The 14,169-nt window shown below is 44.6% G+C and overlaps 2 protein-coding genes across 3 annotated transcripts; both read left to right on the top strand.

Moving 5' to 3' along the window:
- Nucleotides 1–1,286: 1,286 nt before the first annotated feature.
- LOC125989959 (ADP-ribosylation factor 6) lies at nucleotides 1,287–3,528 on the top strand. 2 transcript variants are annotated; one of them, XM_049756475.1, is made up of 2 exons: nucleotides 1,287–1,453; nucleotides 1,733–3,528. In XM_049756475.1, exon 2 carries the CDS (start codon nucleotides 1,977–1,979, stop codon nucleotides 2,502–2,504), a length of 528 nt encoding a protein of 175 aa, XP_049612432.1. In that variant the 5' UTR covers nucleotides 1,287–1,453; nucleotides 1,733–1,976; the 3' UTR covers nucleotides 2,505–3,528. The 2 variants fall into 2 exon arrangements, with proteins under 2 accessions (XP_049612432.1, XP_049612431.1); XM_049756474.2 differs by having other exon boundaries at nucleotides 1,294–1,453; nucleotides 1,571–3,528.
- A 2,941-nt stretch (nucleotides 3,529–6,469) lies between these two features.
- On the top strand, nucleotides 6,470–13,299 carry LOC125989954 (E3 ubiquitin-protein ligase pellino homolog 2). Its single transcript, XM_049756467.2, has 7 exons — nucleotides 6,470–6,893; nucleotides 9,095–9,224; nucleotides 9,364–9,465; nucleotides 9,735–9,932; nucleotides 10,006–10,191; nucleotides 10,268–10,473; nucleotides 10,658–13,299. The coding sequence occupies exons 1-7, from the start codon at nucleotides 6,814–6,816 to the stop codon at nucleotides 11,043–11,045; spliced, it is 1,290 nt and encodes a 429-aa protein (XP_049612424.1). The 5' UTR covers nucleotides 6,470–6,813; the 3' UTR covers nucleotides 11,046–13,299.
- Nucleotides 13,300–14,169: the final 870 nt, after the last annotated feature.

Here is a 14,169-nt window from a genome sequence, read left to right as displayed (position 1 = left end):
TTGCGCGATCGGACCAAATCAAGCTCCCTGCGCACTGAGGTCCACTTAAATTTTGGAAGGTACATAAGGACGTTAAAAATATTTTCTGAATTTCAGCGACGGCTCTGTCACAATAATGCGACCAGTGTGGTGTAGTTGCGCGGTCGGCGACGCGCTACGTTTGCTCGTTCGGCGGAGCGCTGCAGTTGCGCGATTGGACAAAATTAAGCTCCCTGCGCACTGATGTCCACTTAAATTTGGGAAAGTACATCAGGACTTTAAAAATATTTTCTAAATTTCAGCGACGGCTCTGTCACAATAATGCGACCAGCGCGGTGCAGTTGCGCGGTCGGCGACGCGCTACGGTTGCGCGTTCGGCGGTGCGCTGCAGTTGAGCGATTGGACAAAAATGCGCAAATGAAAAAATGCTTAAAAAAGGCGGGTTTTTTTTTTTTTGCTTGGAACGGATTAAATTTGTTTCCATTATTTGTAATGGGAAAACATGATACGGAATTCGAACGATTCACTTCTCGAACAGCCTTCCGGAACGGATTGTGGTCGAAAACCGAGGCTCCACTGTATTCTGGTTTTAAACAAAAGTGTTTGAAAAATTGAGAGATGTAATGTATACCGACGTGAAGTGGTAATTTGTTGGCAGAAACATTGATTATAGGGGCAGCGACTATAAAAGCGTTGAAAGTAACTTGTGTCGTTTAACGCTTTATCTTTGAATAACATCCTGCTCTCCACACCTTTTTTGAATTGTCTACACTGTTTGTACTATGTGTCCTCTCTGCATCCATTGCAGCCTGATCATCCTGGAAGAGGGATCCTCCCATCTGTGGTCTCTCTCTTCTCAAGGTTTCTCATTTCCCCTAGTAGGAGTTTTGAGTTTTTCCTTGCCCTCCTGGGAGTTCAAGATCAGGGGATGTTTGAGAATATTTGTCAATTTTGGCACATGTTAGTCTTGTTAGTCACCTAAATGTTGAACGGAGGCTGAGATGTACCGAAGTCAAATTCCTTGTTTGGCATGCTCAAACATGGCCAATAAAATTCTTAAATCTCGATCTTGAATAAATTGTACTACAAGCGTTGAGCCTGTAATAATGCAAGATGTTATTACAGATATTATGCACCATATTATTTATTAAGTGCTCAAGGGCTGGTTAAATAATAATTAAAAAAAAAAAAAAAAACACTACACTTGTTTAAAACCAAGTGGCACACCCTTTTACAAGCCTTTTGTGCTTAACCTTGTCATATTTCCGAGCTTTCAACGAGCACCTAAAGGCGGCACTGTAGTAAGCTAGTGTCTGAGCGGTGGGGAGGAAGTGGCGCCCAAAGTGGGTCCGCACCTTTTCCGGTAACACAGCACCTCCGGGCCGAAGGGAGAGAGCGAGCGAGAGTGGCGAAGAGAAGCCAGAGAGCGGGGAGAAACGATCAGGGGACCGCGGGGTGTATATTAGCCGCAGAGGTGAGTCGTTTTCACTCCACTTTGATGCGTCGAAACCCAAGGCTCTTTTTTAAATTTCCGCTTCAAAGTTGTCGTCCAACGCCCTGACACCCCTCCCTGCTCTTGTGCCACACACAGGCGGGGGGGGAAAAGAGAGAAGAAAGTCGGATGAATTAGTGACATTGTCGGCCCTTGTTCCTCTTCATGTCCCGCTGTCGCGGACCGAGGGGAATTTGAATCCGTTTGTCCGGGAAAAAATAGTAGCAGCTACGCTACCGCCGCGGTGAATTTCGTCGACAGGCCCCGGGGCGAGTGTGGACAACCGGCGGCCGAGGAGCAAGTGAGACGCCTGGGCTTTGGACTGGGCCTGCCTCGGTGGAAGAAGGCGTCGAGACGTCCGTGGAAATGTTGGTTCTGAAGGGCACAGGTTAGAGTGAGGCACCCTCACTGTTCCCACTCAGGTCACTCAACACACTGTTGCGTCCGTGAAGCTTTTTAAAAAATTGTATTACCGTTGTGAACGTATTTATGCGCGTTGAACACGATGGGGAAAATTCTGTCAAAGATCTTTGGCAACAAGGAGATGAGAATATTAATGCTTGGACTTGACGCCGCGGGCAAGACCACCATCCTGTACAAGCTGAAGCTGGGACAGTCGGTCACCACCATCCCCACTGTGGGCTTCAACGTGGAGACGGTCACCTACAAGAACGTCAAGTTCAATGTGTGGGACGTGGGCGGCCAGGATAAGATCCGTCCGCTTTGGCGACATTACTACACGGGCACGCAGGGCTTGATCTTTGTGGTGGACTGCGCCGATCGGGACCGCATCGATGAGGCCCGCCAGGAGCTCCACCGTATCATCAACGACCGTGAGATGCGCGATGCCATCATCCTTATTTTCGCCAACAAGCAGGACCTGGCCGATGCCATGAAGCCCCATGAGATCCAGGAGAAGCTGGGCCTGACCCGCATCCGTGACCGCAACTGGTACGTGCAGCCCTCGTGCGCCACATCTGGCGACGGACTCTACGAAGGCCTCACCTGGCTTACCTCAAACTACAAATCTTAACCCCACTCGGAGATGACGCCACCTCTAGCAATTATATCCTCCTTTTAATTCCCATTTTTGATCACTCACTTTTAGGATTGTAAAGGGGTAGCAGGGTTTCGGTAAATTTCCAAGTCAAGTTAAGCTCGGAAATTTGGGAAATGAAATTCCCGGGGTTCACTGTGTCCCAAATTGGAAACTTTCCATGGAAATTAACACACACACGCACGCACACACAAAAAAAGACCAAGGGAGAACTTGAAAAACTAAATGTGCTCACAAATCAAGGCACACTGCACTTAAATTTGGTCAGGATTACGCTACCATATATTTCCCCTAGTAATGTTAACTAACATATTTAGAGCCAAACTTACTTCTCTTTCATTCGCAGATTTTTATATTTATTTGCGTGAACTGGATTTCTCCCCCCGTTCTCTCACTTTAATTTTTTTTCTTTCATGGCACTTAAAATGAGTGTTGTATTCCCATTAATTTCCATAGAAAGTTTCCATCCCAGAACCTTCTTTCCTAAAACCCCAAATTTATTATTAACTTTGCTTTGCTCTTATTTGCAAATTTACCACGGCGACATTCATGAATCTCGCCATGAGTATTCCAGCTACATATCCAAAGTTTGAGAGTCTTTTGAGGACAGAACGTTTGCCTTTATCAGCAACATTTTCCCGGACCTCAACAACAAGTGATTGTACACTTTTTGGACATTGGACATTCACACACTGTGATATGGATCTCTCTCTGTATATTTTTTTTTGCTCATTGTCTCACACAGATCTTCCATGTTTGTAGTTTCAGATGCCTTAACACACAAAAAAAGTTTTTTTTTTTTTTCCAGAGAAGGGCTGTTCTCTGCTGCACTTGTTTAGTTTGACTGACCTTTTCGGACCCTGCCAAGTGTTTACCACCTCCATTTTGGTGCTCAAATGATCCATGTTCCTCTGTCATCGTCACGTACTTTTGTTTTAGGCTCTTTTTTTGCTATGCTGATTTGAAGTAATAAAACAAAAAACATACATGACTACATCCATACCAGTGCAGAAGTGGCACTTACTTATCCCCCTTAGAGAAGTGAAAACGTCAGCGTGCTCTGAACCCGTGAGTCACTGCCACGCATCGCGCCGTGAATAAATTATGACAAGTCGTATTGAGTGGGCCTCTTCTGAAGCGGAAATGAACTCACAGGCGACAAAAAGTTAAACGTCAAACGTGCGTCCAGCGAGGGTAGATCGAGGGAACTTTGACATAAAAGTAATCGCATGTGTCATAAGTAGGAAGTGACACATTTCTCCCATACAAAAAAAGTTTCAGCGATGACAAAGTCGACTTACGCTCAGGCTCAATTAAATGTGACAAATATTTTATATTGATGTATGTATTGAAATTTTTTTGCCTTTATTTAAAAATATTACATTTTCATATGTTTTGTCTAACTTTATAATATGAATCTTTAATGTTCAAGTCTGTTATTTTGTTACTATATGTCTAAAATAGCAGCTGACAATATTTTATTTTGGTCAATATGAATGTACTATCAAATGTTATGTTATCTTTTAAATTACAGAATTTCCGCTCCCATGGTGAAAAAAGTGACAGGTGTGAATTGTGGCTGCAAACTCTTGCGAAACCTTTGCTCAGTATCAAACCTAAACAGACAAACAGGTGGTAAAACGTACAAAAAAAAAGTTTGTGTGTGTGTGTACATAGGTCGTCAGGTCAGGAATTCCTCAACTCTGGGAACGCTGCTCGCTATCTGCCCCGTGCTTGGAAAGGCCTTCAGTGTTTGCTCCGTGCCATGTTTGTTCTCTTGAAGTTTGACCTGCCGCTGCCTCACACCACTTTGTAGCACTCGTTGGGAATAAAATTTATTGCCGCTGTTGTTTTTGGACTCCGCATCAGCTGTAGAGTCTTTCCGAACGACGTCAAGTCCCCCCGTCGTGCGCCGACCCTCCAAAAGGTCACCAGGCCACACTTTGGACTTTCTATCAGACAATACTGCAATTTGCCACTTCCTCACTTTTGATTATAATCTGGGTTTAGTTCTACTTTTAGTCCCCCAGACAGGAAACCATCGAGCAAGTTCACTCATTAAATAGTACGATTAGTGCCCCCCGCCCCTCGTTGTTGTCTGGAATGTGAGAATTCCCTGTCGCACCCATTTGGTGACAAAAACGGGATTAAAAAAAAAAAGGTATTGAGTAATTTACAGCCACAAACTAGATGGCATTGTTTTTTTTCACTATGCCCCAAAAAATAAATTCACTCGTTTCCCCAATTGCCTCTGCCAGTTGCTTAAGAAGCACCATGAGGGAAATACCTTGTCTTTGTTTGCACTTGTTTCCTTGGCAACCACAACAAAAGACCCAGCGACAGATGGCTGTGTCACGTCAAGCCTTTTTATGCATTTTCAAGCACAATTGAAATATATTTTGGGACAAATACAATCTAAATGTAAAAATAACAATTTGATGGTCATGTGCGTGTTTGGTAGTTTCAGTTTCACATTTTTTCTGGTGCATGGACAAGACCAAAGTCCTCTGTTTGGTGATAAGAGTGCTTGAGCAAGTCCACTCTTACCTCGACATGCACCGTGATCAGCGAGAAGAAAAATTCTCCTTTGGTGACATGATGCATGTTAGAAAAGTTGAGTCACTTGCTCGGGGACGCAAAGCACATTTATTGTGTGCATTAATAATAAAGTTAAGCTGGCAGAGTTTGGACACGGCCTTCTTTGCTCTCACTTGGCTTGCGAAACTGGCAGCAAGAGGAGTACAAGCGGAGGAGGGTGTGACCTTAATCCTGCAGCGAGAATGTGAAAGGCGCATCTGGTCCTGCCAGTTTCCACCTGCCGGATTTCACAATTTAAAAACTTGCGCTGACTGCTCTGGTGGGTTCTTGTTCACTTTGAATTCACGGGTGTGTCAGTTGGTGGGTGGGTTTGCGCTGTGGATTACTCAACGTGTGAGAAAAACTGAGCCAGAGTCTCTTTGATTAGGCCTGTGGTTTAGTCTACATTCTTGTGGGTGTTTGCACAATCACACATATGTCATTAAGTGAACCTGTGGCAATGTTTAACTTGAAATATGTGTACGCTCGTCATGTCAATATCTAAACCTAAACAAATTTTCGCACTTCTAAATTTGCACCACTGTTGCATCACAGTGGAGCGGAAATGCATAACTGGTTGCTCACAGACAGTTTTAGAATTTACACAAGGTTTAGTTATTAAATTCCACACTTGATGAATGACCCAAGTATACTGTGTATACAAACAATAAAGTCACATTACCACTGTACGTCGTATGTCCTCTAAATATTAAAATTGTAAGTGTGGGTTAATGAATATGAATACAGTACTGTCATCTGATTAACTTAAGTATACTGTCCTCTTGTGGTGATATGGGTAAAATAATGTATGAGCATCAGTATATGCATGGTTAAACAGCCGTTTTGATGCGTTTAAAGAAGCATAACCATTAAAATAATGGTAGCAGCAAAAATAATACCAATGTCAAGTTTTGCTAAAGAATGCGTTCTCAACTCCCTCATGACTTTCAGACTGGAAGAGAATGTGTCTTGTCTGGGGTATGTTGACCCACATTCTTACTTCGCGACCCACACGCACAGCCTTGCAACATTCACACTACATACTTTTTTTAAATGATTTTCCCAAAATAAATTCTGTTTACTCCAGCCAAGAAAAAAAGTAGGTATATAATGCCTTATTTTAATCGAACCGATGAGCTTCTCATCACGTCACCCATTTCTCATTTTCAAAGAGGGGTGGTCGCTTATCTTTGAATTTTATATGACCAGAAACGCCGAAATATGTGGTAATTAAAAAGTACACTAATTTTTAATTAACAAATTACTTACGTGTAAGATGTGTATTTTCCATTGCTATCACGTCAATTGAAAATCTAGCGATTTGTGTTTGCCGGCCACCCCCGCCCCCAGTAGTTTGCCCCACTCCCCACTGCTAGCCGTTATCTCCGCTCTTGGTTTGCTAGTGAATAGATTTCGATACATGCTAGCGACAAACTAGACTATTTTAAAGCCTCAAAAAGATGCTTCTCCGGTGGACCAAAACTGTCCAACACACGGCAACAAGTCCGAGGAAACTTTGTCCGACTGTGTTCCAACTTGACTAAAGAGGCAGCCCCCCGAACGGTTTTCAACGCGACACTTTCGAGGGGGGTGTTAGCATTGTTTCATCGCTTCGTAGTATTCCCGTTGAGGACGACTCATTTCTTCTTATTATTCTTTTTTCTGTTAAAAATTATTCTATTCCATTCCCTGGAGCAAGTCCTCGCTGATGAATTCACCGAAAAAGGACGGAGACGATGATGTGCCCGTTAAAGACTCGATTAAATACGGCGAACTGGTCATTTTGGGGTAAGTAGTAAAAAAAATAAAAAATAATAACGAGCGGGATGGAGAACCACTCCATCATCATGACGCCTCAATTACACTATTACCATGTATAAATGTGTATTTACGCATGTACTGTGTGTTTATATATCATTTTTATTGACCAGCTGACGCCGTTTCCGCTCCCCAACCGTCTATTTATGTGTTAAAAACTAACTTTAAAACCCATGGATTGTCTCGTATGTGCGTGGTGCGTTTGCGTGTCGTCGTCAAAAAAACCTCCATGGCCATTTGACATAGATCCGCAATGGGAGACACTTTTTCATCAATGGTTGTAGGTGTACAGTGGGAGACAGGGATGGAGACGGCTGAATCCCGATGATGTCATCCTATGCTGGATCTTTTATAGCTCCAAGTAGGGACCGTGTGAAAAATGCATGACCATGTCCATGCTTTTAGTAGTGTAGTCATCTTTTATGGTTTTTTGCTGCTGTGTGTAGTTTAATCCAGACCGGGCAATGGTGGAGTAGGAGGAGGAAAAAAGCCCCTTTTCGTCACTGGCGGGATACGCAGAGTTCCAGAGAATCTACTGGGTGGTTGAATGTCACACATGCTTACGTCCCTGGCCAGTTTTATGCACACGTCCCTGTTCGTCCGCACTGTTTCCTGTCTGTGCCAAAGATAACTGACCTAACGGCCTATGGTTTCCCCCAAACCCCCTTCCTGCCCACAGGCTAAACATCTGAATACAGATGAATCGTCTTCCTAGATGTCTCCTCCCTCACTTTACAAACAAGAGGTGGCACTCTGCTGTGGTATCAACTGCTCAAACAGATTTGTCATTGTTGTAACAATTGAGCATGAACTTGGAGGAATGACAAAAATGAACGCAAATGTGTTTATTTTCGGCACATAACATAATGCGATATGCTTTTGGCGGTGTGTCTAACTCATTCACGGTTTTTATCTTTAAATATTAAATCATGTGTTTTATTGCTTAGCCAGCCAACAAACCGCTCACATTAAAATGAAATGGCACAATCATGGCTACAGATGGACCTGCGGGGATTGATGTGGGCTGCTGTTCGGTCCTACTTGCCCAAAGTCCATTTATTATTCAAAGGACAATTAAGAGACGCACAGCTTTGAAGAATTGCCAGTGAGGGAGCGTTAACAATATTTATTGCTAAGGTAATTCCAAAATTGTGCTTGGCACTATGCTATTACTGGGAAAAAAAAATGTCCGACAAATATCTCCAAATCTCAGCTGCCTTTCTCTTTCTGTGGCATCTCGTGTTTGACCTTGCATCTGTCGGCCTCAATGATGTCACGCAAGCCGCCATGTGGTCAGTGCCAGCCCCCGCGCAGGCCGGCGAGCCGCCTGCCGGCGCCTGTCGCCGTAGTTTGCCCGGCCACCATCTAGTCTGTCGTGGCTTTTACACGACACCTTCTTATCTCTTGGAGAGTGTCTGTGGTAAAAGCTGATGCGGGTTCCAGAGGGAGTGAATATTTCATGCGCCGCTTTATGATGTTTACGCATGCAGGATACAAACGACATCACGCATGGCCCTGCTTCATCTCTGGACTCTGAATTTATCTCCCCCTTCCATCTTCTGCTTCCTGCTCTTTGCTAATTGCATTTATGTGCCAGCCAGTCCACTCCCTGTTTTTACTTCTTTGTTTTTACGAACAGGTTTCTGCCATTTTGCTTTGAAGCAGCAATGTTAGATTTCCTTCATTTTCAAGGGTTAAATGTCAGTTTGAATGCAAGAGCTATTAAAAAAAAAATCCTGTGTGTTTTGGCCCGGTGCACATAAACTCCCCTTTTAGTCAGCAGATAAAGTCTGACCTTTTGTAAATTTCCGTCCAGGGCCAAGGTGCTGAACTTTGTGGGAAGAATGACGCTGGTTTCCCGAGCCACTCTTATCAGTGACACGTGCACTTCCTGCGGCGTTTGTGTGACCAGAACAAAACCCAGCGCCGTCAGCTGTTCTGTCAACACGAATGGCGAACTTTGCTGACACATTTCCGACTGCTCTGAATGTTGCCTCGTGTTTGTCGTCTTTCTGCCGCTTTGACTGATGAATTCTAATGTTTTGATTATGTTCGAAAGAACTGGCGGACGAGTTTTTTTTTAGCCACTTTCATACTTTCATAAATAAACTGCACTACTGTGAGTTGGTTTTAACCATCCAAACATGATTTTCTTCCTGCGCTATTATCAGGTACAATGGCTCTCTTCCGAGCGGGGACCGTGGGCGCCGAAAGAGCCGCTTCGCGTTGTATCGACGCACCAAGGCCAACGGCGTCAAGCCCAGCGCCGTACACATCCTCAACAACCCGCAGGACAGCAAGGTGTGTCTGTGAATATGTGTGTGTGTATATACACATCCTTCTGGTCACCACTGCAATAAAATGGACTAACCCCGTGTTGATACTAATTATCTCTTTGGTGGAGTTAATGAACTAACGCCTGCCACTGGCTCCGTTGCAGGCTGTGCACAGCAGGGGGCAGCACAGCATTTCCTTCACGCTGTCCCGCAACCAGACAGTGGTAGTGGAGTATTGCCATGACAACAACACTGATATGTTCCAGGTAATGTGCCTGTTAAGAATGCTGTTGTCATTTTTCCTGTAGGTAAATTATTGGTAAAGATTTTTTTTTTCTAATTTCCCTTCCATCTAAAATTAATGCTGGGAAATAACATAAAAGTTTCACTGCATTTTGATATCAGAAGAAATAAAGCAAATCTCAGGAACACAGTTGTGAATAATGTCATGATTTGCATTTTCTGTAAGTGAAGTGGAGAAAGAAATATTGAGTCTCAAGATGCTCTTTTGTCTCTTGCCCGCTCACCTTCGCAGATTGGGCGATCTACGGAGAGTCCCATTGACTTTGTGGTGACGGACACCTCCGGGGGGGCAAAGGAGGGCGAGGACCCATCCATTGCACCCAGCACCATCTCACGTTTTGCCTGCCGCGTGGTGTGCGAGCGCCACCCGCCCTACACGGCCCGCATCTATGCCGCTGGCTTTGACTCCTCCAAAAACATCTTCTTAGGGGTGCGTCAAGTGTTTTTTTAATTCACGTGCTCCATCAGAGGTCATGGAAATGATTGCGCATGTGCTTCTGCAGGAGAAGGCGACGAAGTGGAAGAACCCGGACGGCCACATGGACGGACTGACCACCAACGGTGTGCTGGTCATGCACCCCGAGGGATTTCCTGAGATCCCCAAGCAGGGTTTGTGGCGGGAGATCTCTGTGTGCGGCGACGTCTACGCCTTGCGGGAGACTCGTTCCGGGCCGAGCCGAGGCAAACTGGTATTTTAGAAACTCAAAACCCAACATCAGATGTCTTTGTTATTAACTGAAGTTCTACTGTGTGTCGCCTGTACAGGCAGAAGGCGAGAGTAGCGCGCTGCGCGACGGCTCATTGGTGGACCTGTGCGGCGCCACCTTGCTGTGGCGCACGGGCGAGGGTCTCATGCGTGCTCCCACCCTGCGCCACCTGGAAGCGCTTCGCCAGGAGCTGAACGCATCGCGGCCGCAGTGTCCCGTGGGCCTCAGCACACTTGCCTTCCCCAGCCTCCCGCGCAGTCACAGGTACGGTAGTAAGACAATCACAATCTAATTACCTTTGCCATGGAGTTTATATGACGACTACATAGAGGTTAAAGTGTAGTCCATTAGGCTTCCATCTGTTTTTGTATATGTGGTACTAAAAATTGTAGTACCCAGTTTTCATCAATTAATTAAGCGAGTAATAGTCCTCATGATTTGACTTCAGCCTTGAAGAACGTCAGCCCTGGGTCTACCTCACGTGTGGCCATGTCCACGGACGCCACGACTGGGGCCAAAGGTCTGAGGTGGGCGAGGAGGAGCCCTTAGAGGGCGAGGGCTCTGCCACGCGACGGGAATGCCCGCTGTGCCGCAGCGTAGGCCCCTACGTGCCACTGTGGTTGGGCTGCGAGCCGGCCGTGTACGTGGATGCCGGCGCCCCCACGTACGCCTTTGTGCCCTGCGGCCACGTGTGCTCAGAGAGGACAACCAGGTATTGGGCGGACACCCCGTTGCCGCACGGGACGCACGCCTTCAGACCCGTGTGCCCCTTCTGCTCCGCCGCCCTTAGCACCCCCGGGTGGACACGGCTCATCTTCCAGGGTCCCATCGACTAGTCGCCACACAAAAGCTCCACCCCCCTACCTTTTTTTTTCCCCTAACTGTATGATGGTCCTTCCCTTATTTCTCCTTTAGGGCTTGAAGATGGATTGAGGATCTGGACTTTAGGCAACTCAATGAAATATGACAATGATCGATACACTCATTGATTACCTCAAATGTCTGCGCACTTAGGCTCTGCTGGTTTTCTTCCCGCGCAAGCCTGAGCTTCTCGCAAAGAAAAAGAAACGCGATTAACACGTCAGATTTGATGTTTGGTGTCGGACTGTAGCTCACATGGTGCTTTTTAGTGTGTCACCTTTTGTGGAATGAAACCTAGCAGTTCACGATCATACTTACAATCAAATTGATCCTACGTTTAAGCTGCCCTGCAAATGAATTACATCTCAAAACTTCTAATGTCAGGATCATCGTAAAACAATGATCCTGGACTAGATCTCGATCCCATCATCAAGCAGAATGAGTATAAATAGGGCATGGACTCCCAACAAATTAGGTAAGATCCACCTTACACACACACACACACACACACACACACACACACACACACACACACACACACACACACACACACACACACACACACACACACACACACACACACACAAACCCCCTGAAGCAATAACACAACTCACTCTTGTATAAGCTAAGATCTCACGCTAGGTTTTAACCAAGTGGTAGACTAGCGGTGGTCGCCTCAAACATGGTTGTAGCGTTTTTTTTGCTTTTCCTCCCTGCCCTCTGTGTCATACCATAGTGAAAAAATCACAATACAACATATAATTACATCCCCAATGATTTGGTTTCTCTGCTAATGCTAACAGGGTTTCCTTTTAAAGTAAGTTTTGACCTCGCTTAACCTAAAAAAAACTAAACCGAAATCGTGTTTGTGTATGTGTCAAACAAAAGTTATTTTGTTAGGAAATGTGGTTCAGTGTTTGGGGTGGGGGTGGTCGGGGGGGAAGATATATCTATATGCATAAATATATACATAGGCTATTTTTGTATCTGATATAGTTGTTAACCTTGGTGAAAGTTCAGCGTATGGTCTGGGATGTGTTAGACCAGTGGTTCTATTCTAAACCTGGGTTCGAGCGAACCCTAGGGGTTCGGTGAGCCGGCTTCAGGGGTTCGGCAGAGCTGGTATGTCATTGCCCCGCCCACGCCCCGCCCCCTGTCCACGGGTGGCCGAACACACCGGTAGCGCCTCCACCCCCACCCCACACACAGTACGCGGATGTCCGGACACACCGGTAGCCCCCCGTCAGCGGATGGCCGAACACATCGGTAATACCCCCCCACGCACACAGACAAACGATAAACACAATGACGCAGTGCTACCGTTTCCCGGACACTGAATGTAGCCGACCATACAGGCTATGTGTTTATTAGCCTCTCTGGTGCTCTTATTAAATAGTCTATATTGTGATACTATTTTTGTAAGTCAATATGACAGTGAAGCCCCCCCCCACCCAAGCTTGAATATAATATCCTCATGTTTGGAAGATGAGATAAAAGTGTGTGCAAGTGTGTGTGTGTGTGTGTCACTCGATTGCATGTACACACACACGCACAGTATGTACACTGCACTCCAAATGCCCCCCTCCCTCCCATTTTGTATTCAGTTTGACGACTAACATGTCTTCCGAGTCTTCGGCTGTTAAATGTGCAAAAATACAAGAAGAAAGAAATCCTCATACTTGACCAATGTTTGGAAGTGAAACTCACACTTTGTACTGTAATGCTACTAATATTTGCCGCTAACTCTGCTGCAGCATTAAGAGAAACTCCGTCCACATTCTTTTATTTTGATTGTGTCATTCTTCCGTTTCCAGCTTGTTGCTCCCTCACAAAGTTGACACAGCATTGTCGCCGACATATTAACCAAGAAACAAAATCTTTAGTTACGATTCATTCCATTCAACATTTTTTAAATGCTTGGTGACCAACACAGTGGTACCTCGATTTGGTTGACCAAAATTGAAATCAATTATATTTTTTCCAGAAATTTGGATCGAGGAGTGTTTCGATCATCGACATTGCGACATTTCACAATTTTAGCATGGTTGATAATGTATGTGTGTTTTTTTTAATGGTTATTGTCGCTCAGGATTTAGTGTGGCACGCAGTGATTTTACTACACGACACTTAAAACACGAGAGCATTTATTTATCTGCTACTAATGACAGTATACAAGGTCACACGTGATCAGTTATTTACGGGTTTAAAAAAAAAAAAAAAACAAGAGAATGGAGTTTTGCGCAAACCTGCCAAAAGAAAAAAAAAAACATCGTACACACTGTTGGCATGTGAATGGAAGAACTGTTGCAGCACCTGTTTTATTTTTAATTATTGGTTTTACATTACTTATCTAGTTATTCTTAGGTATTCATTAACAATTTCAGTCATTTAGTTTTAACACGTAGCCTCTACTAGATGCAAAAACGATTTACTTTTAATATTCCAATTGTTTAGCACTTTTCTAACAACTTAATGTATCATTTGACCTTCATTGCAATCTGTTAGAGATTTGCTCACTCCAACTTATTTTGCAAGAACCACAAGAGACAAGGCAAGTTCTTTTAGACACCTGCAGGTGGAGAGATCACTCGCTCCACGAATGAAATCTGAAAGGTCTCCTTCCTGCAAGGGCATATTTATTAAGAGAAACAGAGTGGGGGTATGGGTAGGCTGGCTAAAGCCCTTGCCCTCTAGTCTAAACATGTCAGGGGATGTTTTATGACCTTGTGATAAGGAGGACAAGGTAAGGTATTTATTACCTGTTGCACTCCAACATAATCCTACGATAAAGATAACCTGGAAAACCCTAACACAATCTTCCCAATATGTATTATTATTAAACCATGAAACCACCTGACCTTCATATAATTATGTATTTTTAAAGAAATACAAACCATGTACAGCTCTTATTTTTTTGTTTTAATTTTACAATCGTATTCTTCTGTAACCGAATGGTGCACAGACAATCACTATACACATGTCAATAAACAAACCAGTTGAAAAGCCGATTGAAGACTTCAAATTGTCCCTAGGTGTGCGTGTGAGTGCGATTGGTTGTCTGTCTCTGTGTGCCCTGCGATTGGCTGGGAACCAGTTCAG

This window comes from Syngnathus scovelli, chromosome 20 (assembly GCF_024217435.2).
Source record: "Syngnathus scovelli strain Florida chromosome 20, RoL_Ssco_1.2, whole genome shotgun sequence".
Taxonomy (NCBI): Eukaryota; Metazoa; Chordata; class Actinopteri; order Syngnathiformes; family Syngnathidae; genus Syngnathus; species Syngnathus scovelli.
The sequence above is the reverse complement of the archived record's forward strand: the minus strand, read 5'-3'. Positions and strand labels throughout refer to the sequence as shown.

Excerpts from the sequence above, each read along its gene's own strand:
- LOC125989954 (XM_049756467.2), top strand. The coding sequence starts at position 6,814 with ATGAATTCACCGAAAAAGGACGGAGACGATGATGTGCCCGTTAAAGAC. Across the intron at positions 10,192-10,267 it reads GGCCGAGCCGAGGCAAACTG|GCAGAAGGCGAGAGTAGCGC; the intron begins GTATTTTAGAAA and ends TCGCCTGTACAG. Across the intron at positions 10,474-10,657 it reads AGCCTCCCGCGCAGTCACAG|CCTTGAAGAACGTCAGCCCT; the intron begins GTACGGTAGTAA and ends ATTTGACTTCAG.
- LOC125989959 (XM_049756475.1), top strand. The coding sequence starts at position 1,977 with ATGGGGAAAATTCTGTCAAAGATCTTTGGCAACAAGGAGATGAGAATA.